This window comes from Bombus impatiens, unplaced genomic scaffold, assembly GCF_000188095.3.
Source record: "Bombus impatiens unplaced genomic scaffold, BIMP_2.2 scf_0739, whole genome shotgun sequence".
Lineage (NCBI taxonomy): Eukaryota > Metazoa > Arthropoda > Insecta > Hymenoptera > Apidae > Bombus > Bombus impatiens.
Window position 1 is genome coordinate 402,729 of NT_177158.1, and position 27,657 is coordinate 430,385.

The 27,657-nt window shown below is 34.8% G+C and overlaps 2 protein-coding genes and 1 long non-coding RNA gene across 4 annotated transcripts; 1 reads left to right on the plus strand and 2 right to left on the minus strand.

Annotated features, from left to right (window-relative positions):
- Nucleotides 1-590: 590 nt before the first annotated feature.
- Nucleotides 591-24,568, plus strand: LOC100746154 (SEC23-interacting protein). Of its 2 annotated transcripts, none has more exons than XM_012390211.3 (9): nucleotides 591-988; nucleotides 16,176-16,634; nucleotides 16,740-18,417; nucleotides 18,766-19,249; nucleotides 20,604-20,754; nucleotides 21,062-21,501; nucleotides 22,057-22,420; nucleotides 22,935-23,256; nucleotides 23,706-24,568. In XM_012390211.3, exons 1-9 carry the CDS (start codon nucleotides 856-858, stop codon nucleotides 23,953-23,955), a joined length of 4,281 nt encoding a protein of 1,426 aa, XP_012245634.1. In that variant the 5' UTR covers nucleotides 591-855; the 3' UTR covers nucleotides 23,956-24,568. The 2 variants fall into 2 exon arrangements, with proteins under 2 accessions (XP_012245634.1, XP_033178845.1); XM_033322954.1 differs by having other exon boundaries at nucleotides 16,740-18,415; nucleotides 18,764-19,249; nucleotides 20,577-20,754.
- Nucleotides 1,616-15,035, minus strand: LOC105681292. The gene is made up of 13 exons (XM_012390213.3): nucleotides 14,723-15,035; nucleotides 13,835-13,917; nucleotides 13,471-13,562; nucleotides 13,261-13,395; nucleotides 12,677-12,806; nucleotides 10,774-10,986; nucleotides 6,549-6,649; nucleotides 6,151-6,453; nucleotides 5,541-5,881; nucleotides 4,698-4,857; nucleotides 2,723-2,849; nucleotides 2,197-2,370; nucleotides 1,616-1,980 (listed from the first exon to the last, which is right to left on the minus strand). The coding sequence occupies exons 1-13, from the start codon at nucleotides 15,004-15,006 to the stop codon at nucleotides 1,793-1,795; spliced, it is 2,331 nt and encodes a 776-aa protein (XP_012245636.1). The 5' UTR covers nucleotides 15,007-15,035; the 3' UTR covers nucleotides 1,616-1,792.
- Nucleotides 24,569-24,741: 173 nt separating the features above from the next.
- On the minus strand, nucleotides 24,742-27,230 carry LOC117152164. The gene is made up of 2 exons (XR_004462443.1): nucleotides 26,889-27,230; nucleotides 24,742-24,874 (listed from the first exon to the last, which is right to left on the minus strand). It is a non-coding gene; the product is annotated as an uncharacterized LOC117152164 (long non-coding RNA).
- Nucleotides 27,231-27,657: the final 427 nt, after the last annotated feature.

A 27,657-nucleotide genomic window follows, 5' to 3' on the forward strand; every position in this document is an offset into this window, starting at 1 on the left:
TTTTGTTGTTTGCAATGAATTCTTATGATATTTGATATACAATATACATATATACACATGCAGCATTTCATAATATATTTGCATTATAACTTTTGTTGAGTTTTATTTATATAATACTGTAGAAATAAGTTAATAATTAAGTTTAATAAATTTAAAATGAAATTATTAGAATGTTACGATCTTTCGATTTCAAATATTCACGTATGTATCTAGAATTCCACATTTGTAACTGTATATAAGCGAGAATAAATATTTATGTACTTAACTATGCATGACATATGATTTCAATTTCACACATAGGTTTACAATATATTCTGTTGTAATGCAAATTATTTCACGATGATACATTAAAATATTTTTAGGTGTAATATCTTTTTATTGAATAAGGAAGTTGTGATAAAGATTAAACAATCAATAAATGTACGCAATACGTTTCTGATTAAAACAATTCTCGAATAATCTCGTTCTTTCTATTTGTAACTTCTATTCAGAAAATTTATTCAAAATATTATTTAAATAATGCACAATTCTGGTTTTCGTGAAAATCACTCTGAAGATAGCTATTGTGGGAAATAACGCATGCGCATTGCGCATGTACGTTTCAGTAGAGAGCAGTAGTAACATGGAGGACATCTCTCTGAGTCACGTTTGAGCCTTTAGAACACAGATCTTTAGCTCATATGCTGCCTCTACTATACACATGTATACACATATGTATTTAGACTATACATAAACGTGGCGATATAGGTTAAATGTTTATAGTCTATGGTGGACTAACAGTGTTTTGCAATTCGTAGTTTAGTAATCTTTTGATGGCAGTGTTTCGAGTTACGTGGTGCCAACGTCACTGCAAACATGAGTAGTAAATCACGTAAAGTGAAAAATCCATTATTATCAGCTGCTGGTGAAGGCTTTCCGTTTGAAAATTACACCGAAAATGCATTTTTGATGCCAGTTACGCCTGCTACACCTGCGGTACTCCGCGATGGTGAGTCTGTTAATGAAACACCTGGGTGGGGCTCTCACAGATTCATATTTTCCTAATCTTGACATGTAATAAAATGTATGAATGACATTTATCACAAAACTAATCATCATTATGTACGTTTTCTTATTCTTTTGTTTCATTTATTTTCACACAGTTGCAGGTATCATTCGCATCTCGGCAAACATCTGTGCATGCATAATGTTTGTTACAAGCTGAATGTCAGTTTATTTCTTACTAGATTAGAAATTGTTTTCCAACCTAGATACTTTATTTATTGTACTCAATGCTTGTACGTATGTTGCACAATAAGTATAACTGTTTATTGAATTCTAATGATTTTGAAATTTATATCAGTTTTGACCTTGTATGTATTTGTATGTAATTGTAAAGTAAACCAGCTTACCTTTCTTTTCCATTAATCGTGCAATACAATACAATTCTATTATAACGTAAAGTTTGTAATAGATTTTGTACATTAAGTTTTCCACTGTTCCTTTTGTTGAAATTTGTTTAATTTACAATTACATTAAGTTGCAATTTATACTTTTACCATTGAAATTATAATGATATAAATTTAAATTGAATTTGATTGTTCTTCAAATATTAAATAAAATCATTGTGTCTGTATATAGAAATAAGGTAATATCAACATTTATTAACAACAACTTATGTACATTATTGTAGATATAATTAACAGAAATGTATTTTAAATCTAATGTTAGTTTGTAATATTAACCTATATAATAGCAAGGATGAATATAAGCTACATCATACTGCGTTATACATTTTAGTACTGATAAAGAATTAGAAAGTAGTCCTTTCTGACTGCGTAGGTGGTCTTGATCCATATCGTTGTGTATAAGGCAAGTCGTGACTTTTCCTTTTTCGAATGCAATATATAATTAAGACAGTGATCGCAATAATGAATAACAAAGCTATCAATGCTCCTACTGTAATAGCTGCAATCTCAGCTTCTGATAAGTTGTTCCATGCTGAAAAGATTGATCGTATTTGTTTTATTATGAAAGATACAAATTCTTCATTTCTCCATAGCTATATTATCATGTTTCTTAGAAAGTAATACAAATTCAGAAATATGTTTCTGATATGGGTGCCATAGAGTGTTGCATATTTTGTTCAAAGTTCATATTTATTTATGAAATAAGAAGTTATATCAGTAAATGTAACAGCAATGATGCAATAATTACCTGTGACATCTATAGTTATAGTGCTGTAATTATCTAATAAATCTATTGCTGTAATTTTAACTGTCTTATCACAACACGTAGCAGAATAATAGAATGTTACAGGGCTTCTCGTGCCACTAATAAATTCCGTACGTGGGTAAACATTGTTCAGTGACGATATCACACGTTTCAGACCTGTATAAAGTATTTAACATTTTTTCCTTGTAAAGTTCAGAAAATTCAGTATAAATAAGATAATTTTTGTTCTGAATACCAGTAAATTTGTACTTCCATAAATTAACCACGTGAGTTTTTTGTAAACCAAAACTTTTAGAATATTAACACAGAAAATTATTAATAACACTGAATAGAAAAAAACTATTTAGAAACTTTAATAAATGCGACGTATTTAAAAATAATGTTTAAAATTAACCTAATGCGATCAGACCAGCAAGTATAATTTATTGCTAATTTCGTTTGTAATGGAAAAGAAGGAAAAAATATCGTTCGTTCTCAGATAAAGCATTGTGTGAAATTCAATTAATACCTGAGTCGTAATCTTGAATTGTAATGTCGACGCTCCAACGGGATTTATAGCATCGGTCTTTTACCAATTTTCCAGCGCAGTTATTATTGAAAGAATATTCGGTAGTTGGCTTTACATCATCGGTTAGCTAGATATTGTGACGTAACGTAATAGAATTTATAATGAAATGTTATTATCAGATTATCGTATTAATCGAAAATGTTATTTTATAAAAATGTATGTTATCGATAATAGCAGAGGTATTAATATTTTCATTCGTAAACTCTTCATCAAAAACATTTTATAGATGTAGTTATATATATGTCGGAGTCAGGTTGGCATTTTGGGGCGTTCTATGAACCTTTACTTACTTTACCGTCGCGAATGTAGCTAATATTTATCAGTACGAATGTGGACACTACAAGAGGCTATGAGTAATAGCAATAGGATGTTCGAGATGATGGTGACAACGAATTCAGGTTCGATAACGAATCCACGATCCATGGGAGGAGAAGTATCAACGTACTATTCGATTCGGGTAACTTCTCGACAACTCAATCAGCAATTCGTTCGAAGGATGTAAAATCAGTGATATTCAGAGACGATGCTGTGGCGGAGGAAAGCTAAGGATGGGTGTGTCTAGCGCACGGGGCCATCGGAATTGTTGGTAACGATTTTAGTTAAGAGAGTGAGGGAAATAGGCTTCGTCGTTAATTGGTTAAACGAAGGGTCTTAACCGCCCTCGAGAGAAAGTGGTTAGTGGGAGGAAAGTTGCATCATACGTGAGAAAAACTTCCCTTGTCAAGCCGTACTTTTCCTTGTCAAGCTGTAGTAGACAATAGTCTTTAGAAATTCTTCGGAAACGGACGTTTGTTTGGTTTGAAGGACCTCTATTAGGAAATCTATAAGATTTATGGAAGGTACTTAAGACTATTGAGGGTACGCAGTGAGTACCCGAAGACATCTGGTTGCCATCTTGCCCGCGGTGTGTGGCCTGGGCCAGGTAGAGTGTTACGCGACGTAACAAAAGGTATGGAGCGATAGTATGACCCTCATTAAAAGAAATACCCATAGAGGCACCTGACAGTAAAACATTCCAACGGTTCCTTCGGACAATGAGTACCAGATGTTGAGGCACTTATACGGCACAAGTGCAGTTAGTCTGAGGAACCGTTAAAACCTGGGTTTTTTGGTAATTAAGATTTTCCAAACGGATAGGCAGCCTTTATCCCAAATTGACCAATTGACAGCGACGTCAATTTCCCTTACTTTCGGGACGAGGGCTATACTCGACGAATCCGATGATCTTGTGTCCTTAGACACACCCCATTATAGTTTTCCTCGGTGGCATCCTCGGGACGAAAATTCATTCTTTCTTGCGACCTCATCGACGAAGAGAGTAGCGCCTTACGATCTGTGAGTATTACACGTTTGAGTCAGATAGTGTGAGCAAGTATATCCATCATCCCGTTGACCGTGGATTCGTTATTGAACCTAAGACCAACGTCATTAGTATCGCAAGTGCCCAACCACCGCGGTTGCTTGTCGAATCGGTAGTATCCACACTCATATTACCAGGTTGTCGTTATAACACAGCGATGGCCAATTCCAGTGAAGATCTATCAAACGCCCACAGCCCTATTTCTGACGCTTCTCCGACATGTATATAGAAATACATTTTATAATGTTAATAGTTAAAATTAAAATTATTTAGCATTATTTCATGAAATCTTATTAAACCACAAAGAATATTTTAAGTTGCTAGATAGTCTGTATTTTTATACAATATACACTTGCAAATATATTTGCACGACTTTTATTAATGATTTAATAAGCGTGTCCATCACAAAATTTGAAATATTCAAGATTTTGTATGCTTTAATAAATTACCAAATGAAAATTTTAATTTTTAAGGATTTATTTGGTAGTGTTTCGTTTGGAAGATATATATTGTCATAATTAATCATTTTTGTGATTAACTTTTTCCAATGATTACCTTTGAAAGTGATCCTTTTACGTATAGATATACAGATTTTTCCTTTATTTCTGTACCCAAGATAAACAACGTGACAATATTAGCTGTATCCGGTGCAGCATTATCAGGTACAATCAAATCTACCGCTACGTTGCTCACCTGTCCGGGATATATCCATGTGCTAAAATATAAATAATTAGTAAATAATGAATAGGTTGTCATATCGCGTAACGAAAATCGACATAGTGCTAATAACTGGGATGGTATTAAAGTTATTCAACGACCAAGCATAAGTTTTGTTCATTTATACAGTAATGATATTCACTTAAGTTATTGCATTTTTTCACTAACATCTAAAAGTCTATTTGAAATGCATAAGAAAATGTATACAATCTTTCGAAGTTGTTTCTATGTAGTTAATATTATATGATATTCTTATATAATAATTTAACAATTTTTATTTGACTTTTCTTATTATCTCATGTAATCTAATTATATAATTGATCATACGATGATATTAATTAATGTCATGATTCGAAATGAAATTCATTTTTCATGGTCAAGCAGGAACAGATCAATGAGATTGACGTATGAAGAAAGGATCATACGTATGGATGACGTGTAATTGATAACTACACATGCATATAAAATAAAACGTTCATTACTGGGATATTAGCAGAAGACAACCTTATTCATTGCATGTCATTAACTTATAAAAGTTAAGTAAAAGAAATAGATTAGTCTTGACTTATCATACAACAATGGTTAAAAAATAAAATAAAGGGGAGATAGATAACTTAAAATATAATTAATCGTTAAAGGCTATCATGGGTGAAATTCGAGTATAAACATAATATAACTTACTAGGCTGGTTGAATGTTGTACAATCTGAAAGGAGTGCTCTTTACTCTGAATACATATCTGACAGGCAAAATACAACTGTTCATCACATCAAATACTATTCTGTGTATCGTTCCTGGTGTAACAAGCAGATTGCTATTTCTGTTTACCTCTATAAGCATCGTTTTCTCCTCGATAATATTTTCATTAGCATAGTTTGCCAATTCCTCGGATAGTTCACGATTATCTAAAGTTTCTATCATCCTCATAGATGTACCAACATTTTTTTGTACTGGTGTTCTGATATCAACGTCGAGGTTATCGATTACTCCAATAGAAGATTTTTTATGAGACTTATCCCATTCCTGAATTAATGACGTGTTATGTTTTACCATGTAAAAGTAAGAATTGTAAGTGAAATAAAATAAAATAAATTTCTTTCTGTTGACAATACGAGGGAAATAATTATGTGTCGCTAATTGTTTTGTTTTATTTTGAATATTGTTCATTTACGACTAGTGAATGTAAATTTGACACCTCATTGAATCGATTCTAAACTACGTACTTGTTATATCACAATTGGGAATAATATTATTCATTTACTTATTATTAATGAGAACTTTATTTTCTTTACCTCTGTAGGAATCATTCTTTCAACAAATTTCTCATTTGAAGAATTCGAAGTAACAGTTAAATTTTTATTAATATCTACGATAGTAACATACTCATACAAATTAAGCAGCATGCTTTCAGTACTAGGAGTAATCATCGAAAAATCTGTTGAAATTTCTTTTCTTATTTCTTTATTTTCATCTCGATCTTGAATAACATATTTTAGTGATCTTTCTCGTGTTATCTTTCTGTTCCCCACTAATTGGTAACTACTTGTGGCATTCAAATTTTGTTGTTCAACCACAGTTATATCAGAAATAATCGGCTGGAAAAATGTATTACAAGTTGGTGATGTTTCAGTACAATTTCTAGTTTCAAATATATTCACAGAATGATAGTGGCATATTTAGTATACGTTACCATTATTTTATCATTAAATGTCTCCTTTTCATCTTGTGATATATCTACTTCCTTTTTAATGTTTGAACGATCATATTTATTCGCTTCATCGTTGATGTTTTCTGTAAGAAAGTAACTTAGATTTTATTATAGGGTGGTATGAAAGAATTCGAATATGTTTCTCAGTAGGAATTTATATAGAAATCTGAATTAACAAACAGATACGAATTTCGTCTATTTAGAAGATCGAAACAGAAGTATCTGTTTACATTTTAAGTAATTCTCTTTCGTAATAATGTATGAATTTAAAAAGAGTTTAAATACTCATTGGAAGTAATTTTGAATTGTTTTCTGTCGAATTTTAAAAGATGATATACTTCTCCTTTTTATTTAGATTACGTTAACTTGCTCAAGGTAAATGTACAGATTAAAATTTGTGTATGATTATTATGATTTCATTGTTTTCAATGAGATATTAAATGCCTGTATTTGAGTTCTGTGTAATTTTCGCAATCTAAACGAAAACAAACGATATGACGAGCATGTGTGTATTTATCACATTTGTTCGAAAACGTTGCATCTTTGATACATTAATTACAATATCTATAACATTATCTCCTAGTTGAATAGCAATGAACTAACGTATGTAAATTCTTCAGCTGATATCAATATTTTCTTCAAATTATTGTCGTCGATATCTTCTACCATTGAGAAACTTAAATAAACACGTGTATACATTATCGTAATATTTATTGATTAGAATTGTTCGAGAGATAGTAGAATCGAATTCGTTAGAAAAACATTTTTCAATTGTGTAATATCGTACACAATTTTTCAATATTACCAACTTGAACTATATTTCATTTGAAATTCGTAACATTCAAAGTCAAGTATCTTTAAACTTATTTCCTTTTAACTTTTATATAATTACATATCTCAAACTAAAAAATTGATCGATGTACAAGCTAAGAATTCCTCTCGAAACTTATGCAAATTCTTCGGACAATTTTATCAAGATAATAGGCAGTATGTACTTAAAAACTTGAAAAATAGTTACTAATACAAGTGACTAGAAGCTAATACAAGCTTCCAGTATAATTCATCATTAAAAATAAGTATTACTTTAATTCTTGCAGTTATACATGTCATGTCTGAATCACGGCGTGAACGATAATTGTTTTTAGCAAATCATGTTCCCGCAACAATTTAAACTTACGACTTACGATTTGTTTCTGTAGAAGCTATGAATTGAAACTTAGCATTATTTCAATTTATAGCTCCTATCTCACTAGTTATTTCGAACATTTACTAAAATTCATATTTTTTGTGGAATCAACTTAAAAAATAGACTCTCAATAGAGACTTGTTCCATCTTTTAAGTATTATAACGGATACCGTACTGTGTACTTATATTTTGTATATTCTTTCATGTTATGTAATACATTCTTTCTATTCTGTATTTGCACCTTTCAGTTTCTCGTACATGCATAATCATTTGAAGTCTAATAATCACATTTACATATGAAATAATTTATTCAATACAACATTTCTTCCTTTTGAAAGGAGGCTCAACCAGAGATAAAAAAAGCCAGGTGAAATAAGATTTAAAACCGCCAACACATTCATTGTCGGTATCGTCGGTGAGATGAGACTGAATAAGACGACGATACGAACGTGTTGATAGCTTTGATATATCAAGCGAGCACGTAACGCGTACGAAATCAGAAACAAAGCACATAGTCATGGTACAACCGATTTGGTAATAATAGAATAGCACATTTGCAGATGGGTTAATTACGAATGTAGCCTGTTTCATAGGAATCGTGTTTTGTGCGTTCCCACACGTGTACTTCATTTTTTCGTTATATCTGTTCGATTACGATGATTCATAAAGCAGAAACAAAAAGTAGGAGAAGGAATTGGCGAATCTTGATCTTCTCTTCCTGCATCTCGCGTGCGTCAGCTAAACGCGCGAGCTGGCTGATCAAAGGGCAGCCCGTCGCGTATTGCACAACTTTTCGTGTATCTCTGAGCCAGAAAACAACGTTTCGGTTGGCAGTTGTCAGATGTGTGGCGCGTCGCTAGCAAGTCTCTTCAAAGCGTTACGACGTGGTGGCAAATACGAACGCGACGGCGTTTGCCGACAGTTCGCGATATAAGTTTACGTTAGTTAGACCATCAGGACCGATCTGTCGGATGTATCTGGTCTTTGGAATCTGTTAAATTCCAAACGATCGCCACGCTTCCATTATTGTCGATTGATCGTCGTTTCATAGGGTTGCCTAGGTAAGCTCTCGATATCTTGGTAATTGGGAATTTTAATCCTTTACACTCGGAATGCCGGTTATTCTGATGCGACTTTTTCTGTGTCGTAAATACGGGTCTCGTAAACTTAACCATTTCACGCGATTATTAGGCACGAGCTTTGTATTTAGGAATATTCTCTTTTCCATTCAGAGGTATTGTCACGTAATTGATTCAGGTAAATGTCAAAGGCGTTGCATTTAAAAAGAGTTAAAAAAATCAAATTTGGAAGTGATAAGAACTCGATCAGCGAATATCTTAATTCTTTCAGTATTAAAGTGGAACATTTTAATTTATTTTTTTAATTAGAGTTTCTGATTTGAAATTCTTTCGCAACCACTCTTCCGAGTAATCATCCGAGCAATTGTTTCGAAATGTGTCACACTTTATAAATTATGAAATATAAATTATATCCTAACGCACAGCTATATGTAATATGTAAATAAAGTAATCGTACATTTTTCATATGAATTTGGTATTTAATTACCGCGGTAATTAAGAAAGATATTCAAATGTTTCCAAAGTGCAAATGGTTCACTACAACCGGATTGTTGTATCACAACGATAAGACAATAACCTAGTTGAATCATCGTCAGGGAATACCTCGATGGTATTCGAACGTAACAAGTGCACTTATAACAGGTGTTCTAGCTGTATGTTACATAACAATAATGATTTTAGTACAACATCCTTGACAGTGATAGTAATTATACCAATGATTATATCTATTTAGTATCGCTTTTTTCGTTCGTGTTTATACGATGCTATATATATCGATGTTGAATATGCGATCATCTTTATATAGCCGGCTGGAGATTTGGAGACACGTGTTAAATACATGAGCATTTTATTGTATGTGTATCGATGTTTTCCATATATTGAGATAATTTTATGCATGCTGTTCGTAAAAAGTAATGCGTAATTTGTATTCAGCTTTCTAAATTTAAATATTACTATTTTTATTTATTTTAAGGTCGCGCCAATCATTTTTTAATGGCCATTTAAATTTAATATCTGTTTAAAAGATATGTTTTTATGCACCAAACGTTTCTGGTTGTTTGGGTATATTCGTAACGATACTTTCTTAATAAAAATTTTCCATTTATGGGAACGTTATCGTTGTATGCTTATCTGCGGGTAGAGAGATTTGAATATAGTAAGCATTTTGGAGTATCGTGGAAATAGATTTTTCACCCAGCTGTTTATACAGCATCGTATTAGTGTTATGTGTATTCCATCATACGCTTCTTTCATACTTCAATTATTTTACTCCTTTTTAATTGTGACATTGAAAAAAGAGGGAAGTTCGTTAACGATTTAATTCTAAATATATAAATGTTTAGCAAATATCTTTTTAGATCGCATTTCGTCACAAATATCGTTTAACAATTGATTGAAAATCATACGTGTGGTGTTGCTTTTAATTCTGAAATTCTTATCGTTCTGCAATTTAATGTACACTACTGTTTCCATGATATTATATAACCTTCGAAATCCAAGTTCCTTTCACTCGTATGTAACAATTTTCTTTCTTATTATTTTCTTTATTAAGTCGCACATCAATCAAAGGTATGAAGTTCTCTTTTGTTTTCCCTCAACTGTACTTTATTCTGCTGCATTTGCTGTCTAATGCTTGCTATGTATAAAAAGACTATAAACTGTTTAAATTTAATAAACGTACCGATCATATTTCTTAACTAAATACATTCAAATATTATTTTCTTTAAAACGACGCCTTAAACAGAAAAAATATTGTACCTAAATTCACACATAGCAAATTTCCTCGGTCGATTTTCTTGACAATAGAGCCTTAAAGGAAACAAAGTCTATTCTATATCTTCAATCTATTTTTTCACGTAGAATCGTCCCTTCTCGGTTATACCAACGAAGATGAAAGGGACACGCCGTATTTAGATAATTCAAACTAAAAATGCTCACTCACCGTTCGACCGTAGATTCGGCGAAAACAGTTTGTCTACGTCGTTCTCTTCGTCCACGAGACCCTGCACAACGAAGCGATATTTCGAATCTTCCACCCCTACAAGTTTCATCCGCCACTCGCCAGGTGGCGCATTTCGTGTGTCAATTCTCACTCCGTTCGGGCCTCCCTTATGCGTCCAAGATATCGCCGTTACGTCCCTCGACACTGTTGCGTCTGTTAATTAGAATATACAAAGTACGTGCACGTAGCGGTCTGTTTCGCGCGTATTTCCCATCTTTGGCTGTATTCCCGAGAAAGACGTTCCTCGAGTATGCGAGTAATATTTCGGGATGGTTTCGATCGATCTAACAGCTTGACGAGAAATCCACGATGAACACGCGCGAAATAATAATCGCTGGATTGGTGTGGCGATAGTATCACGATTATGCGTGCGAAACGAGGAGAATCGTTCGCTGTAACGTAACGAATGCGGCCGGAATTCTCCGAGACGACGATGCGGTCGATACGATGAACGGTAGGCTGGTTGAAAGTGTTCGCGAACGAGAAAAAGCCAAGGGAAAAAACATTGGTGTTTCGTTCGATTGAAAATCGCTCGTTAAGGTGCTTTCTAGGCGATTACGTACATAGGTGACTACATAGGATCGATCGTTTTACACGCAGAAGATTCCTGTTATTTTTTCTCTGTGTGGGAAAGTGATTTAGGGTTAGCGTAAATGGCTTGGCAGTGTTCGTGAGTCAATTTCAAACGTAAATGGAAATTTGTACGAATATCGGAAATAGGTTTATTGTGGAAGAAAAACCAAGGGAGAAGCTTCGTTTGATCCAAGATCATCTCTCGGGGGACCTCTAAGTGACTACGTGGATAGATCGATCGTCTTATTTGCAGGAAATTCGTGTTATTTTTGCAGCGGAGCAGCGTTTAAAGGTGAACGTAGTTGGCTCGTCAGTGTTGCGGGTTAATTCTTAATCTATGGAAATTCCTACGAATATCGTTAGTTTTATTGTGGAAGAAACACTAAAGATATTGGAAGGAAAACAGTGGCATTTCCTTTGATTTCAGACCGTTCGTTTCAAGGCAATTCTAGGTGAGTAGGCGAATCGGTCGTTTTACTTACGAAAGGTTTGTCAGCGTTAGAAGTTGGACAGTGTTTGCGAGTTAATGATGCATAGAGGTGCGTGGAAATTTGTGCCATATTGGTTAGGTTTATCGTGTTTGTAACAGAGTTGAAAATTTGATATGAAGCTAGTGAAGGAAAGAACGGAGATATCACAATCTAAGATTAGTAATTTAAAGGAAAAATAGTCCATGTTTGTGGTCTTCGTTAATACGTTAACACAGTGATGGATACTTTTTGAACATAGATCTATAGCGATATAAATCGTTATGTTGCTGTAAACAGAAATGTAGATGATGTAAAATGACAATTTGTTGTGTATATGTCAAAGAAAACTGTACCTACGCTAAGATGACCGATATCATTTTTAGTACAAGTACGTTGTTCATCAGTTACACTTTTGTCGATACGACTTTGATAAGTATTTTTTATTAATTCGTACAGTTTTTCTCATTTACATAAAACGTAAATGATATCTTACGTTTCGCGTGTAATAAATATGCGTACAGCATAAATAACACGGCACATTGAACATGGACATGAAAATTGCCGAGTGCTATTAATTCACCTGCTAATCTACGTACTAAGGATCGAAGATTATTTTTAGTTTACAATGCATAACTAAATTGGACGTGTAGTATTAAAACACGTGGCCCGAGCTGCTATTGCGTCGACGTAAACAGATTTACGTTTGATGAATTGGTTAATTTGCTGCTAATTTGATTTATCGAATTGATCTTGGCCTGCTGCGTCTCTAAAATTTAATCAAGCGTTTAAGACAAACTCACCCATGGGTATTTGAAGCAATGCGTTCGAAACATTTCCATCGATGTCTACGATGATTCGATGAATTGTACTGTTCACTAGGAAATTCGTTTGCGTCTGTCCGTTCAAATTATATTTTTCTGCTATTTTTATCTGTCAGAAAATATTTAAGAAACATTTGTTATATTATTAAATATATTTAAATATATGTAACTGTATATTCTGCTCAGACAATAATAAATATATACAAAAAGATGTTCATTAAATTATTTGATAATTTAAAATGAAATAAAAATTCGTATAACGGTAACATTTTGCCAAGGCAACAGTATTTGCATAATACCATTAATTAATGTCCGTGCTATAGAATATTCCATTTCTTGTTATTACGGAGAATTAGATATATAGATGTAGTTATTCTGTTGTTTATTTAATTAATTTTAAGATGTAACCCGAGATCTATAAAATATTCATGTGATTCGGATATTGTGTACGAAGGATTAGTTCTAATTTTCGTTGTTCAAAATACGCCTGGTTTGAATTTCATGTTTCTCGCGTAACATGTACATTTCGTGAATAAATTTAAAGTAATAGAAATAATAATTACGCCAATAGGATCAATAACCCTGCTCCGATCGCTTTTATTTCTCTCGCTATTTTCCACGTTTGGTTGGAACTCTCTGTCTGCGTAATTCGAGGCAGTTCCTGTTTCAGTGGTGTTACAATTTAGGTCAAGGTAAATCTAAAAGCATAAAGAAGACGATGAGTGCTATTTAAACGGCAGCGCTACTATTGTAGAAATTTTGTTGAATCGTACCTGACAATTTTTGATGATGTTATTCAAATTTCGTGTAACCGTCGATTCTGTTTTTAATAGTAATTGCGAATGATCTTTTGGTCGAGATTGATCTAAAATATTTCAGCATGCAAGTTACTTTCTCATAGGTTTGTTGCTATTTAATCAATTTTATTGAAGCTTAGTTGAAACTGCGTCGAAAGTAGACAACTAAGCAGATTAGTTTGCTGCACAATTAATTACTAATTACATAAAAACTACGATAATATAAATGTTAATAGATTGGGGTTAGGTTAAAAATTAAATCCATAAAGCATGACCGTTTTACAGTTTTTATACAGTTGTTTTGAAATTATAATTACTTTTCCATGTTAATGTATCTTACCTAACATGTCTATGTCGTCAGTCCAAAAGACATTGACATATTGTTTATTGACTCCGTCCTTGTTGTATCTATCAATGCAGTACCTTTATGATAAATTGAAATTTTATTTTATTATTTACTATCTTAAATATATAATAAGCAATGTTATTTAACATTTAATATTGTACATATTAATATCTTACAAGTGCACCGTAATCATCGAGTGCACGTAACGTACGATTTAAGATCTAAGTTCTACGGTTTTTATAAGAAATGTGCTTCAAATTTGTTGAAATTGCCTTTAGAAATATGTTGATATACCGAGCAAATTTATAGTCACTGATATGCGAGCCTACACCATTTCGCAACAATGTGCGTTTTTAGTTACTTCAAATAAGTCGAATACATGAAATTCATTAAATATATGTAAATTTTTGTGTTTCACTGCATTAGATGTTTATTCATTATTATTCAGTATTATTCAGATATTTATTCAGTAGTTATTAGGTTCTTGGACAAGTTACGAATTAGCGGCTGTTTGTCATCAAGATAAGATCTAATATTTCAGTACAAGTTGGTTGGGTCATCACTAAAACAGTTATATGAACGATTTTTGTGAAAATTTTCTACATTTGCTCTTTATTTTATATCCCGTTCATAATTATGTTTAATACTTAAGTCTCCTCTTGAAGATATGAAAGATGTTAAAGGCTTCACTGTTCAAGGAAATTCAGAAAATATATAAATGCAAGAAAATTGATGTCTGGATTTAAAAATACTCATCAAAAGCCATATGAGTATCAAAGAATTCATTCATCACGTCTCAATTAATGATCCTTTGATGCTCGATGATTCCGTGCAAGAAAATTCCAAAGATCAATTCTTAATAGATCCTCGTGATCATCTCACCTAGAACACGCGTCCGTAGAGGAAACTAAAATTCCATCGTCACCGGTATTTTCTAATTGTTTAAAAACTTCCTTATCCACTGAACGCTGTATTGAACGAATCCAATGAGGTGCCTGTGAAGCTTTCGAATCTAACGATTGCCTGAAAAGCGTCCAGTTTTTTCTCGAATCTCCATCGATACTTCCAATAGGGTCCACGATTGACGTATCGTCGAAAACTATCGCGCATTTGATACACACCAAATAACAAACAAACAAGAACCAGAAACACGTTAACGCTGACATGATATCGTTCGATGTTTCGGGAACACTGTGGTCAGAAAACTCGTCGTAAAAATGAGGCAGTTACTTATAAAGTTGCGGGCGTAGACGTTTACAAAAGGGTAAGGTGTCTTGTCAATTAGGTGGACGATAACGTGGTCGCAAAGTAAATCTAGGTGTAAACGCGGCATATTGCACAATCACAGGTGTTTGATGTGAACGCGTGTACAGGATGTGAGATCGGCTATAGAAATCGGTAATACGAGATCCGACAGGATGTCAGCACAATCGTACGCGTAAGAAAAGATACAGGCAATTATCTTTGTCATCGGGATTTACGTTCATTGTATCCTGTCCAATATTGACAGTTTGTGAATAATCCAGTCGAGGTATCAGCTTATTGAGGGATTCACGGTTAATATAGCAAAGAATGAGATTGTGGATGGCTTTAGAATTGTAACAGGTTATGATGATTGCTGAGCTATGTCGTTTCTACGTCATGTAAATAGAGGATTTTCAGGAACTTGGGTAATTTATATAGCATTGCGTCAGATTTTAAGCATCGAGATTAAGCACGCAGGTTTTGCTTCGTAAGAAGACAGATTTAAACTTGAGATTTTATTAAAGATTAAAGATAGAGCAGGGTTGCCTGAGATGTTTGTTATTCTGTTCGGTATTAGCGCGAGGAATTTAGAGCGACGAAAAGTTAAAAATTATGCGTTCCTTGAAAAAGCGAGGTAATAGGTTTGTATTAAGGGTATTTGTTGTGATTAGAAGGTTGATATAGCTTGTATAATTTTTGTGGAATAATTATACTCGAGACATTATTGTTTTACATAAATAAGTAATTCATTTGTTAATTTATTCATACGTTAGATTTTATTAAATTTACAAAACTATCATTCGGCGATGGTTTTCGTGATTTACACGTATAATTCTGTCTAATGAGATAATATTAGATTCATTGCTTTCTAACATGTATGTGAATAATTTGTTTTGCACGAAATCCAAACGTATTTTAAATAAGAATTATAGGGAAATATAATCCTATTCGTATCATTATCAATCTTATTATTCACCATAATTAATCTCGATTTATTTCAGGAAAGAAACACTTCCGAAGAAAATGATCTCTATATCATAAAACTGTTTTATACATTCTAAAACATCGTCGAATTTTCCGTTGTTTTCAGGTGCTGAACTGAACAGCTTCGTAGGTCAGGAGCCGGCGAGTTTACAGAATTCAACGACATCGACAACTGCAGCCGATGCGGAAAGTGAATTCACGCCAATACCCCTGCATCCTGAAGAAAACAAGAATCCACCGAGTCAGCCAACGAAACAAGGATACCTCACCTCCATTCTTTCCTCCTTGCCGAATTTATCATTGTCATCGATTACCGGCGACAATTCGACATCTCAGGCGAATCAAGGAGTGGAGAAAGTAACCGGTGTACAGAATACAAATCCTTATGTGCCTTCGCATGATCGTAACTCGTTGAGGGATACGTCACCTCCTGTAGTCGCCAATTTTCACGATCCTCGACGCACGAACTTTGCAGGATCCGTCGAGGTTAATTCTGGAATTAGCGGAAGTTTGTCAGCCCCGCCACAACCGACGGTGCCACCTACGCTTCCTTCCTCAACAAATGGTAAATTTGTTAGATTTCTTAGAAAGTTGCGAATATTAGTGATATCCAGGTAATTGGCTTAAATAAATAATGCATAATATAATAATCCTTTTTCTTTCGTTTCAGGGCCCATTTCATATCGGCTTGGCAGTCAAAGACGTCTTAAATACGCACCGCCGCCCGATTTAACATCAAACGCGTCCAAACAATATTCCGCCCCGGTAACTCAACCGTTAGCCATATCGAATATCGCAACACCTAATATATTCAATCCAAACGAATCTATCGCGCCAGTTCCAAGTTATCAACCCGTTGAAACGTCGATTTCCACCAATTCACCGTCGTTACAACGTTCCACGCCGGAGTATCTGTCACAGGCCAACTCTTTGCAAGAGTCTTTTAGGTCTAGTCCAGTGGCAGCAACAGTTCCTTACAGCTCTACCGGCACTTCGCGAAGTGTAACGCCTCAGAATCAAAATTCGGGTTCTGAAACTGTTCCTGTCGTCGACAGACCAAACGTTCCTCTGTCGTCTGCCCGGACAATTCCTCTGCAAGTTCCGGAACCGATTACTCCACAGAATACTCCGGCCAACGTTTCTTACTACGCGTTTGATGCATACGCTGGTCAACGAGATTTCCCTCCGAAGACGGTCAACTTAGAAAAAGAACCGGTGGTAGCGAAGAGTCAAACAGACTCGCCTTTGCCAATTTTGAAAGACAGTACTGTGAGATCCAGCGCGGAGGCGAAACCTTCTGTAACCTTTGCGCCAGTGTCTGCGGTTCAAGTTTCGGAGAAGTTGGAACACTTGCTTGCCGAACGAAAGGAAGATTCGCCGGACCTACCCACCGAGACGCCAACGAAAGTCGAGGAAAGTGCAAAACAGTGTGAAATCGCTGAGAGTTTCGACGATGTAAATTTAACTAGTGCTGAAGACAAGTACGAGTTACCGAAATCTGACGCGTTGAGCAATGCGTTTGTAAGACAAGAGGCTTCAGAGGCGATACAGCCAACGGTACCGTCCCAGGAAGTGCACACAGACCTCGAAAAGTTCGATGCACCGCAGAGTCATGGTGTTCCATCGAACGTGCAACCCCCACAACAATATTATCAACCCCAGTCTTTCGCATCGAGTGGTGACGTCTTTGTGGGAAAGCTGCCAGACCAGAGGTTGAGTTCTTCTGCAGCGGTTGCTTCAGTCGCCAGCACATTCCCCGATCCCTCTAACAATTTCGCACAATCTGCGAGCTCGTTCTTCGCTACGCCGAAAGAGGATGCCAGCTCGTTTTCTACTTTCCAGTACAAAGAACATAGCACGAATGCCCCTGTAGACGTACTTTATTCGGGAAACGATTTACAACAAGTGTCGCTCGGTAGCTCGATCGATTCCAGTTTCGTTAGACCTTCGATACCCGTAGCTCAGTCGCCGTGGGACGGTAATCAAATTTCTCAGACTGTGATTGCAACATGTAACGCGTCTGCTCAACAACCGCAACAGCCGTTGTTTTACAATCCCGCACAATTTCAAGAATTACCGCAATACGCACCTGCAAGCCACTTGTACGCGCCACCAGTGCAAAATATAACAACGAACCACGCTCATCACTATTTCAATAATTTCGCTGGACCAACGAAAACGTACGATATAACGAGTGGAATTGGCATTGAATTTCCTACTACGTCTCCTGTGACGGCAACCGTTCCTGAACCCACAGGTTCGGCTACACTGAATCCAGTTCAGATGTCAGTTAACCCATTGGGTGGACGCGATAACGCTGACGGTGTTTCTAATATTCAGAACTTGGTGAGACACGCAATCGTATTTATATGATATAATTTGTATTTTATAATAATTCCGTGAGATTATTTTCATCGCTATCTGTCTATGCATTTAATGAATATCTACAATATACAAAAACATACAAAATATCCACAATAGAGTACTGTTTGTAATTTCTAATAGATAAAACGAATCCCTATTTAAGTTTTAGCTGTTCATATTAAGATATAGATCCGCAAGTCTATCCATAACCATTATCTAAGTCAAAAGAATAACATATTCTTTTAATCCATGATTGTTCTATTAAGAGAATACTATAAAATTTTATTTATTCCATATTTTATGTATTCTATATTTTGCGATTAATTTTAGACTGCTGGCTCTATGGATAAACGCATGCAGTACAGAGGGGTGTATCACCATTGGTTTTATCGCAAGAAGGTGGAACACAAAGTGCTATGGCTTCCGTTCTCCATGCAAGACAGCTTGCGTTTAGAAGACGTTCACAACTCTAGCGAAATCACCCCTGAAACGACAGTTGCTACTGACGGAGGTCGTTACGACGTGGACATTTTACGTCGTCAGAGATCCCCCGTTTATTGGAGTGGAGAATCGACGGAAGTAAGACGATGTTCTTGGTTCTTCAAAGGACCAACCGAGTCAAGATACGTTCCTTACGACGAAAGTATTGCTGCCAAACTCGAGGAAGAATATAAACAAGCATGTCTGTCGAACAGTTGGAACCGAAGGATCGACTTGAACAGCGGAGAATACATCATCTTTCACAGTGCCACAGTACAGGCCCATTATTTGACAGCTGCATCACCAGAATTGGCAGCTTCGTGGGGCAATAGCGCGGTAAATTATACATATTACTGTATCTTTTTGTTGTTGTGCTGTTTTTTTATTTAAACGTACCATTTTCTTTTTTTATTAGTATTCTGCTGTATCGATGTTCTATTAATGTGTTATGGAATGTATAGTATATGGAAAAATTAAACTGAGATCGAATATATTAACGCATTACAGTCTGTCGTTGGGTGTAGAAAAGTTAATTTTGAAAAGTAGATTAAAATTTAAAAGCACGCAAAGAAATTGATATTTATCTGATATCAGAAAGGATTACCATAAAAGAGTATTGCTTTTTAAAAAGCATTCGGAATTAATAAATTTTATTCTATATTTTTTTTTTTTTTTTGTTCATACATATAATAATAATCCCCCATCGATCTTTCTAATTGGAGATTAGGAAAATTCATATATACGTCACAAGTTGTTCAAAGTCGATTTTCCCAAAAACGATGTCTCTAACGCAATTTTGTTATTATTGATTTTCCTTTGTCCGTTTGTATCGTGAATTGTGAGGCACCTTGTATTAGATAATTATTTTGTATATATAAATGTATATGCTAAAGATGTTTATTTGATACTGTTGTCTCATATATTTGTATTTTGGGTACGAAGATTAAAAGTATTATTTGATCTTTTAGTTAACTAAATGTACAAATATGTGCGCATGAATTCTAATGTGTCTTAAGTAGTATGCATCTTTAAAAATTTGTTCCTTAATAATAGAATTTTCAATGTGCTTTAACATTTATGTTCTTTTTTGTTTTAACTATTGTGTTTAATCTTTTTATTGTGTGTGATCACGATATTTTATACTAAACACTTTAGGTAGATGCTTATTTTTTGAATGCCACACTTTTTCAGTTTATGCTAAATTTGACATTTAAGTATTTTGCCAAATATTTTCGAAGTATTATTATGCTACATCTTAAAATAAAATTCAAATTTGAAATAAATTAAAAGAAAAGATACATCTTAAATGACGTTACATTTTATGGAAAATATAGTCTGTGGTCAAATAAAAAAAAAAGACTTTATTTTTCAGGCTCTATAAATTAAGTATAACGCATAATTGGAAGAAGAGTACTTAATAAATTGCATACTTGATGATTTAAATATATTTTGAACCAAATCTTTGTTGCTGGAAGAGTTCGCTGTAATTTCATTAGCGTAGTAAACAATTTATAAAATAATCGTTGATTTTCTAGCTATCGTTCAGCGCAGTATAAACTGCTGTCTTTGCAGGCATGTCACGCATTCATTTTTATTCCGATTATTTTCTTTTTTATTACGCACGAATGGTTCTGTTGGAAATGTTGAATCGCAATTTGTACAGGGCTCAGAGGACAGTGCATATTTACAGGGTGCTGGTAGTAGGCCTAAGGTGATAAAAAGAGGCCTTGACGAGTTCCACATCGAAGATGGCGAGCCTGAGAAAGTGGATCATCTTCTGTTCATCGTTCATGGCATTGGAAGCGTTTGTGACTTGAAATTCCGAACCGTGGAAGAAGTTGGTACGATCAAAATTATTTTTATAAATCTTCAGTATTCCTTTAAATGTAAACTTATAGTATCTCTAAAAATTCTACTTTCTCAGAGAGGAAATTCTGAACGACATGATAAATAAAAAGTAATATTGTGTTCAATTCTTAAATGTATGAAAAACAATTTTATACTTTTGCATGGTAAACAAGTCTGGTACTAAAGCTTCTCGAATAATAAATAATAGAAATACATTGTAATAACTATTTGCATTGGTAATAAGTTCAATGTAATAACAATTTAATGGTGCTACTAATAAGTCGTGTTATGGATTTACAGTCGACGAATTTCGAAGTATTTCGCTGCAGTTAGTCCAGTCACATTATCGAACCGCCAGTGAACAGAGAATCGTGAATAGGATAGAAGTTTTACCAATCTCGTGGCACACGACGCTTCATTCCGAGGATACTGGAATCGATAAAAAATTACAAGCGATCACTTTGGAGAGTATACCGAAATTACGACATTTCACCAATGACACATTGCTCGACATACTTTTCTATACTAGTCCAGTATATTGTCAAACCATCACAGAGACGGTTGGAAATGAAATAAACAGACTAGCCGCTCTTTTCAAGAAACGTAATCCGGATTTCGATGGTGGAATATATCTGGGTGGCCATTCTTTAGGTAGTTTAATTTTATTTGATCTTCTGTGCCATCAGAAACCGCTGTCGGATAATACATCGTGTGATGACAGTGAAACTAACGAAGAGCAAGTAAGTAAATCATGTTTACTTGATTTTAAAAGGGGAAACGTAGAAAAGAGAATTTAGAAAAACGATCGAACAAGTCTTTGATTAAAGAATGCGTGAAGAAACCTTTTTATTTATTGTCATTTTTATATTTCGAGAAATTATTAATTTCAGAAAAATCTTTCTTGTTAAAGTTGCCGATGAAAACCAATTTTCATAGGTTGCTTGTATACCTATTACTCGACGCATCCAGTCAGAATGAATTTTTCTAAATTCTTGCAACTTGATTTATTATATTACATTACACTTTAATATAAACTGATAGTTCTGAAGATCTTACGGATCGTTTAAAAATTAGAATAGTACAGAATATGTCTTTATATATCGTTCAAAAGTTTTTGGAAATAAGTAGTGATATTTAAACTGTGAACTCAGTGTCAAAATCATTCAAACAAACGCGTCTCAGCGCGAATACGGTCGAACAATAATTATTAAAAAATTAATCATAAACTTTTATTATCACTCGAACTATTAATTTACTTTTAGTTTATAACGACAGTTTAATTTTGTTTGTTTCAGAATCAAGAAAATATCGATCCCTCTCAATTATCCGATCGTGTAGCGAAACGACGTCTCAGTAAAAAGATAAGCTACGTAGTAGGTTCTGCCGGAACGGGTCAGCCTTATATACACTATACACAGTTACATTTTCACCCACGTGCCTTTTTCGCTCTCGGTAGTCCAATTGGTATGTTCGTGACAGTTCGTGGCATTGATATGCTCGGGGAAGATTTTGCATTACCAACGTGTCCCGCCTTTTTCAACATATTTCACCCGTTCGACCCAGTAGCTTATAGAGTCGAAGCACTCATTAATCCAGATGCTCCTAAATATCGACCAATGTTGATTCCCCACCATAAGGGACGTAAGAGAATGCATTTAGGTAAGCGTTCATTTGAGACCTACTGTGATATACAAAATCTATTTCAGATCAATTAAACAATTTTTACTTTACATTTCAAAAGAGATATTTTAGAGCATTTTAGTAACATATTATTTGTGGTACGGTTTTATTTACTTGTCGTGTCCTTATATGCAATAAAATTCATTTCAACATTCTTTTAAGTATCTCTACATTTGTTTCCATTAAAAATTTAATGTTTTCGTAAATCAATATAAAGTTGATTTATAGTTATGCATTTTCAAATTGTAATTTAAAGTTAGTATAGAGATTAGTACAAATTTACTAATATAAAACGAAACAGAATTCTTTATAATATTTTGTAAGAATTTCTTTTGAAGCATTTTTACCTCTATTTATTGCAAAATATGTCACGGAAGTTTTAATGTGATAAACAATTTATAAATTGAAAATAGTGATAGGTATTCGACCGGAGATAAAATTAGGGAAATAAAAAATACGTAAAAAATGTTGCCATAATTTGTGTATCTTGTAGAATTAAAGGAGACAATGGCGCGGGTCGGCGCGGATCTCAAGCAGAGGCTACTGGATTCCGTAAGAAGTACATGGAATTCTGTCTATCAGTTGGCAGTGTTTCACAGATCAGATAATAACACACTCGAGCGTGAAATAGACAAAGTTATGGAAGAACAGTTACAACAAACAGTTTCGGATCAACAAACTAACGACGATATCGATGTTGAGTTTAAAGTGGGCAACCTAAATGGTGGGCGAAGAATAGATTACGTCCTTCAGGAAGCTCCGTTCGAGTACATTAACGAGTACATTTTTGCATTGACAAGTCACGTCTGTTACTGGTTAGTAAAATTTTTCAAATCGTATTAAAAATTATTGAAAAGTCTTCATTGAAGGCTTCACGTAACGCTTCGTGTATATAAATAGCAAATTAATTATTACTTAGATTACTTGACAAAGTTCTTGAGTTTTACAAGATAAATATTTTTTTATCATTTCCCTTTATTATTTATAATAAAGAGTTTAAAATAGTATGTACTAATATTTTCATATATTAATTTATATCTTTATGAACACGTCTAAAGGAGTAGAACTTAGGCAGAGATTTGCTTGACTCTCTAAATATTATAACGACTACTGTACTTTTTGTGCAACGCTATTATGTGTATTCTATATGTTTTTGCACCTTTAAATTTCCCATAGATGCAAACGCAGTTACACTCTTCCAATGAGTATTGTAGGTACTTTGTAGAAAACTCTTAATTAACTCAAAACGTTTTTTTTTGTCTAGGGAGTCTGAGGATACTATGCTGATGATTTTAAAGGAAATATATGGCTCCGATGGCATTCAGACAGACGCACAACTTCCACAGCAAACATTGTGCGTAGAACGGCTGTCCCCATCGCCAACCTTGTCGTCGTCCTCTAAATGTGACGGGATACCGCCTATGGCACGTGTCATTGGAATGAATCCTACTACACCTATATCTGAAAAACCTGTTAGCCCACCGCCTAAAAGCGGATTTGTTAAAAAGTCATGATCAAAATGGAATCGCTAAGTTTCCTGGAAACATTTCAAGATAACGAAAAGCAGGGCGATGTTCAGAATCATTCAATCGCTACCGATCAGGTTGATGCGGGCATTGTACCTGACGCTAACGCTAGTTACAAATTTTACGATTACTGAGAATCAAATTTTCCTGTTTCCTACGAGGAGATGTTAACAAATCTGCGCTATAGCGTCGTAAAGTATTGTCCAAGTGGATTGTTCCTCCGTGTGTTCTCAAATACGCCGTTTAGATTCGTCGACCTATGTGACAACGTTCAAGTATCAAACGATTAACTAAAAGCATCATGCATTAAGAAGCGATTTAAATGAATTATGATATTCTAAGTCCTAGGCGAACCGTGAAAATTATACATATAGGATTGAAGCGTTGGTCTTAAGTTGATATACACGGTACGTTGTCGCACTCTAAAGATATTGCAATATTCATCGAAGGAATTTGAAGGATACTAACATAGGACAAGCGAACGCGAGTGAGAGATTTGTAATACAAAAAAAGGAAGGTTATATATAATATAAGGATTAATCACATATTGTTTATTGTAAATATATGATTTATAAATGAATACAAGTTAAATAGACCATGAGGTTTTTCAAAATGTGCTTGCATTATGAGAATTTAACTCCGCGTTCTCATTAATGTAAGGATTTTAATAAAATACCATATTCTTCTACTTGTTACATTTATTATCGTCTCGCACCTTGCTCCTCTATACGTTTTTATTTCTTGTATGGTATGGCCACTTTTTCGTAATCTTTGTATTCGTTGTCAAGTGTCATAGTTTCATTTATTTAACGTGTGCTTCAAGAAACGAGCGATATTGTTTGTACATCTTATTTCGAAAAGATTTTTCACTTTTCATGTACGTTCCATTCACAGTTTTGACAAGCTTCTGTTAAAAACGAAAGAAATATTTACATCAAGCTTTACACTAATGCATAATGAAAAAAAAGAATGAAACGAGCCAATAAAATACATTGAATCGTTAAAAAACGGGATGAAATAGTTTTATATTCTTGTTAGATTAATATCAAGAACAAGTTGCTGGAATTAACATGAAGAATAGTTGTCGAAAAATACCGTTTTACGTGTCACATCAGTAACTTCCAATTATCCCGTCATACTTGCTAACGTACTCGTATACCAATTCAACAATTCTCTACGTATTTCACTCTTTTAGAAATTTACTTTCAATGTATTTGTATTCGTCATCAGGATCATCCCGCGAGACGAACCAGGCGCGTCCCTTGTACATTTTTCGCCTTGTAGAAAAATTTCCTCATAGAATTGTTAATCTGCGGTCAGGACTTCCGTGTCCTTTGGAACGTTGCTACACGTCCCGCAGGATCATCGAATGGTGTTAGCTTATCGTGCGAGCAGTTTTTAGTTAGCTGACGTAAAAAAAAGAGTGGTTCGGCACATGCACGGGTATCACGAAACGCTAATTAATTGCGATGCAAGCCCACAGGGTGTACGGGCGCTGCTTTGCATTTTGCGTGCAGGCCCTCGTAAAACTACATGGCTGTCAGCCCGGGCGAATTTCAAGATGATTTATCGTCTTGGCAAAACTAAGTTTTTCGCGATACTTCGCGGAGGTTCTGAAAGGCGCGGGCAATGCCTTTATACATGCAACTATACTCGGTGCTGTTGGTTTACGCGGCTCGACGTCGTTGATCGACTCGTGTTTTATGTTCCTTCCATCCAACTCTGGCCACTGCTCCAACATGTTCCCTCTTCTCGCCTCTCAAACGTCGTTCACTGAGTTTCCCCGTTGGCTTTCACGCGAAATGCTTTTGCGTCGTTGAACTATTATATTATCGGTATTTATGCAGGATAATGACCACCTCCGGCGCTAACTTTGGTAGCACGGAAACTTATCACGTTGTAAATATACGTATGTATTTGAATACGATGGAGTCGTGTAGATTGCACGTCGAATACAATTTTATGCGAGTCACGGTATTTCTATTACTTCGTGCGATCAATTCGAATGAAAAATGGAAAAAGGAAGAACCGGTGACCATAAAATCAAACGAGATTAAGTTCCTTTTCTACCAGTTATTGCCTTGTTATATTCAGCATTTGAAAGCTCGCGCGAGATCATTGATCCAACGTTCTAAGAGATTATAAGGGACAACATGTAATTCTGAACTGATTACGTTGTTCTTTTGTGTTACATTGTATTTTATGCTATACGTACGTGCAATTTTTGAATACAACATTTTGATTAATTACATTCGTTTACTTAATAATTTGAACCAACAATGTGTCCTAATACTTACGTGATCTAAGTCTATGAACGTAACGCGTTATTTAAATAACGTGAAATCTGTTATTCGTGGAAATATGGAAAAGAACGTTACGACGAACGATTATCATATTAGCTTCCTCGCGTATCGAAATGATCAAATCCAACATTATCTTTCGTTCGTGTGCGCTTGTTTACGATCATGTTGCAACGTAAAATTGTAATGCGCTACCGAATACAAGATTTCGCTTCACTATAGAGAAGCAACCGCATCAGAGGAGAGACGTTTATGTCCAGCTGTTGTAGCAGAAAGTAAAGTAGAGGGTAAGATTTTACAACGAGCCTCGGCTGGAGTGATTTATATTTTGAAAAAGCCGCATGACGTTTACGATATCTAGTCGCAAATTATTTATAGCGGCTGCTTGTGTCGAGAGGAGCTCGCGATCCGTATCTTCCTTTTGTTAGAAGATTCTCAGTGATCGCAAAAACGACAAAATTCACCTCTGTCGCTCGAAACACGAGATAAAGATAAAAATGAAGCGTTCGAACTAAAAATATACTTTGAACTTTTGCGAATTATCTCTATTGTCTATCCAATTATTTTAAATGATTGAAAGTAAATTTTGACTTTGAAGTTGAATTTATCGCAGATACTTACGGTTAGTTCGAAGTTCATTTCACTTTCGCAGTTTCGACGAGATTATTAAAAGGGAAAAAGTGCGGGTAAATTGAGTGCAACTTCGTCTCTAATGTCAATGACATTCACCGCTGTTCTAGTCTAACTGCGATTATTCTAGGACAGCGACAGAGAAATTAATAGCACAAATTTAGTTTTTAGATTTCAGATTTCAAACTTTCACGATGGTGAGATGTCAAGATATTTTTGGTTCTCTGGTTTTTCGCAAAGTGCAAGTGCAACAGCGACACGAACGTTTCCGAGGAGCAATGCATATTTAGTTTCAGTTCACTTTAATCCGAAAAGAACGTTTACCTTTTTGAAAACCATGCTACTTCTGCTTCCACTTCTGGGGAATTCGACGACAACGCATAGACGTTAATAATTCTTGACGTAATTTTGAAAGTTTGGATTTTTGCCTGTTTCCATTTTGACTCTCTCGGCGGGTCAGACTACACAGCTTTCTGGCACGAATCCATTTGTCGCTCTTTTCTGGAATCATAAACCGCTCCCCGCTTTTCTTTATCAACATTTGGCGATCAAATTCGAGTTTCCAATTAATCTTCGACTTTTGGCCAGTACACGCATTTATGACCGCCTTAACGTGGACCAGCATTTGCTAAAATAACGTGCTGACACTGATAACAGACTCCCGAAATTGTTCGTATTCTCTTATTTTCCCATTTATTTTCATGTTTTTCAACATGTTTTACGTTTGGTTATTTCTGCAACGATGAATATTTTTATCAAT